This window comes from Meleagris gallopavo, unplaced genomic scaffold (assembly GCF_000146605.3).
Source record: "Meleagris gallopavo isolate NT-WF06-2002-E0010 breed Aviagen turkey brand Nicholas breeding stock unplaced genomic scaffold, Turkey_5.1 ChrUn_random_7180001858614, whole genome shotgun sequence".
NCBI classification, from domain to species: domain Eukaryota; kingdom Metazoa; phylum Chordata; class Aves; order Galliformes; family Phasianidae; genus Meleagris; species Meleagris gallopavo.
The window spans coordinates 1-1,031 of NW_011124538.1; the positions used below are offsets into that span (position 1 = coordinate 1).

Below are 1,031 nucleotides of genomic sequence, written 5' to 3' on the forward strand. Positions count from 1 at the left end.
GAGCGAGGGGCCGAACGTCCCTGCAAACCCCAGCGCTCGGGGCGTCCCGGCCTCGGTGGGGGATCCCATCCCCAACGGGGGGTCTTGGCCTCAGTGGGGGATCCTGACCCCGAGGCGGGGGGAAATCAGTCCCAACTGGAGGGGTCACAACCCCACCGGGGGGTCTCGGTCTCGGTGTGGGGGTCCCAGCGCGGCGGCACACACGAGGCCAGGCGTTGGGTTGACAAGGCGTGTAGTTTAGGACGGAGGCGGGAGGCGAGCGACAAACACACAGACAGACGGACAGAGCCACGCGCATGCTGCAGCGGCCGCGGGGGGGTTGTGGGGGTTGGGGTCTCAGGCCAGGTCCTTGAAGGCGTCCAGGTTGAAGGCGGTGTCGAGCAGCCGCTGCAGCTCCGTCAGGTGAGTCTTCTTGTTGCCGGTGGCGGGGGCAGCTGCCGGCTCCCGGCCTGCGTACCTGCAGGGAGAGGGAGGCTGGGGGTCTCTGGGCCGGCCCTGAGCGCGGCGCTGCCCCGCGGGACCCCCAGCTCTGCTGTTACCACACGGGCTTGGCGCGGTTGATGGTGGTGCGCAGGCGCGGTTTGACGTAGTCGTAGTAGCCCTGGTTCTTGTGCTCCTCCTGGCACCACACCAGCTCGGCGTTGGGGTATTTCTGAGCTTCCTTCTGCAGGAGGTCGAAGGGGAACGGCGACAACTGCGGGAGGACGGGGGTTGGTGGCAGCCGGCGCGGCACCCATCGCTGCGGGCTCAGCCCGGGCGCGCCGGGCTCACCTGCTCCACCCTGGTGATGGCCACGTCTGCCTCCATGTTGCGGGCCTTGCGCTCCCGCGTCAGGTCGTAGTAAACCTTCCCGGTGCAGAACAGCACCCGGCGGACGCCCTGCGGGCTCTGAGCTGCGGGGCCGCTGTCGGGGATGACCCGGAGGAAGTTGGTGCCTGTGGGAAGATGGATCCCCACCATCAGCGCGGGGAGAACGCGGCAGGGCTGCGGAACGGGGAGGTGGTGCGGCCATGAGGACCCGCAGCCGGGGC

General features: G+C 69.5%; 1 protein-coding gene across 1 annotated transcript; it reads right to left on the bottom strand.

The window, feature by feature from the left end:
* Positions 1-215: 215 nt before the first annotated feature.
* Positions 216-975, bottom strand: LOC104915908 (2-oxoglutarate dehydrogenase, mitochondrial-like). The gene is made up of 3 exons (XM_010726862.1): positions 772-975; positions 540-694; positions 216-457 (listed from the first exon to the last, which is right to left on the bottom strand). Exons 1-3 carry the CDS (start codon positions 958-960, stop codon positions 337-339), a joined length of 465 nt encoding a protein of 154 aa, XP_010725164.1. The 5' UTR covers positions 961-975; the 3' UTR covers positions 216-336.
* Between the last annotated feature and the right edge of the window lie 56 nt (positions 976-1,031).

Bases quoted from the DNA above. Each gene is read 5' to 3' on its own strand.
- LOC104915908 (XM_010726862.1), bottom strand. From the start codon at position 960: ATGGTGGGGATCCATCTTCCCACAGGCACCAACTTCCTCCGGGTCATC. The intron at 695-771 runs GTGAGCCCGGCG...GTCCTCCCGCAG, and splicing joins CCATCACCAGGGTGGAGCAG to TTGTCGCCGTTCCCCTTCGA. The intron at 458-539 runs GTAACAGCAGAG...CTCTCCCTGCAG, and splicing joins AACCGCGCCAAGCCCGTGTG to GTACGCAGGCCGGGAGCCGG.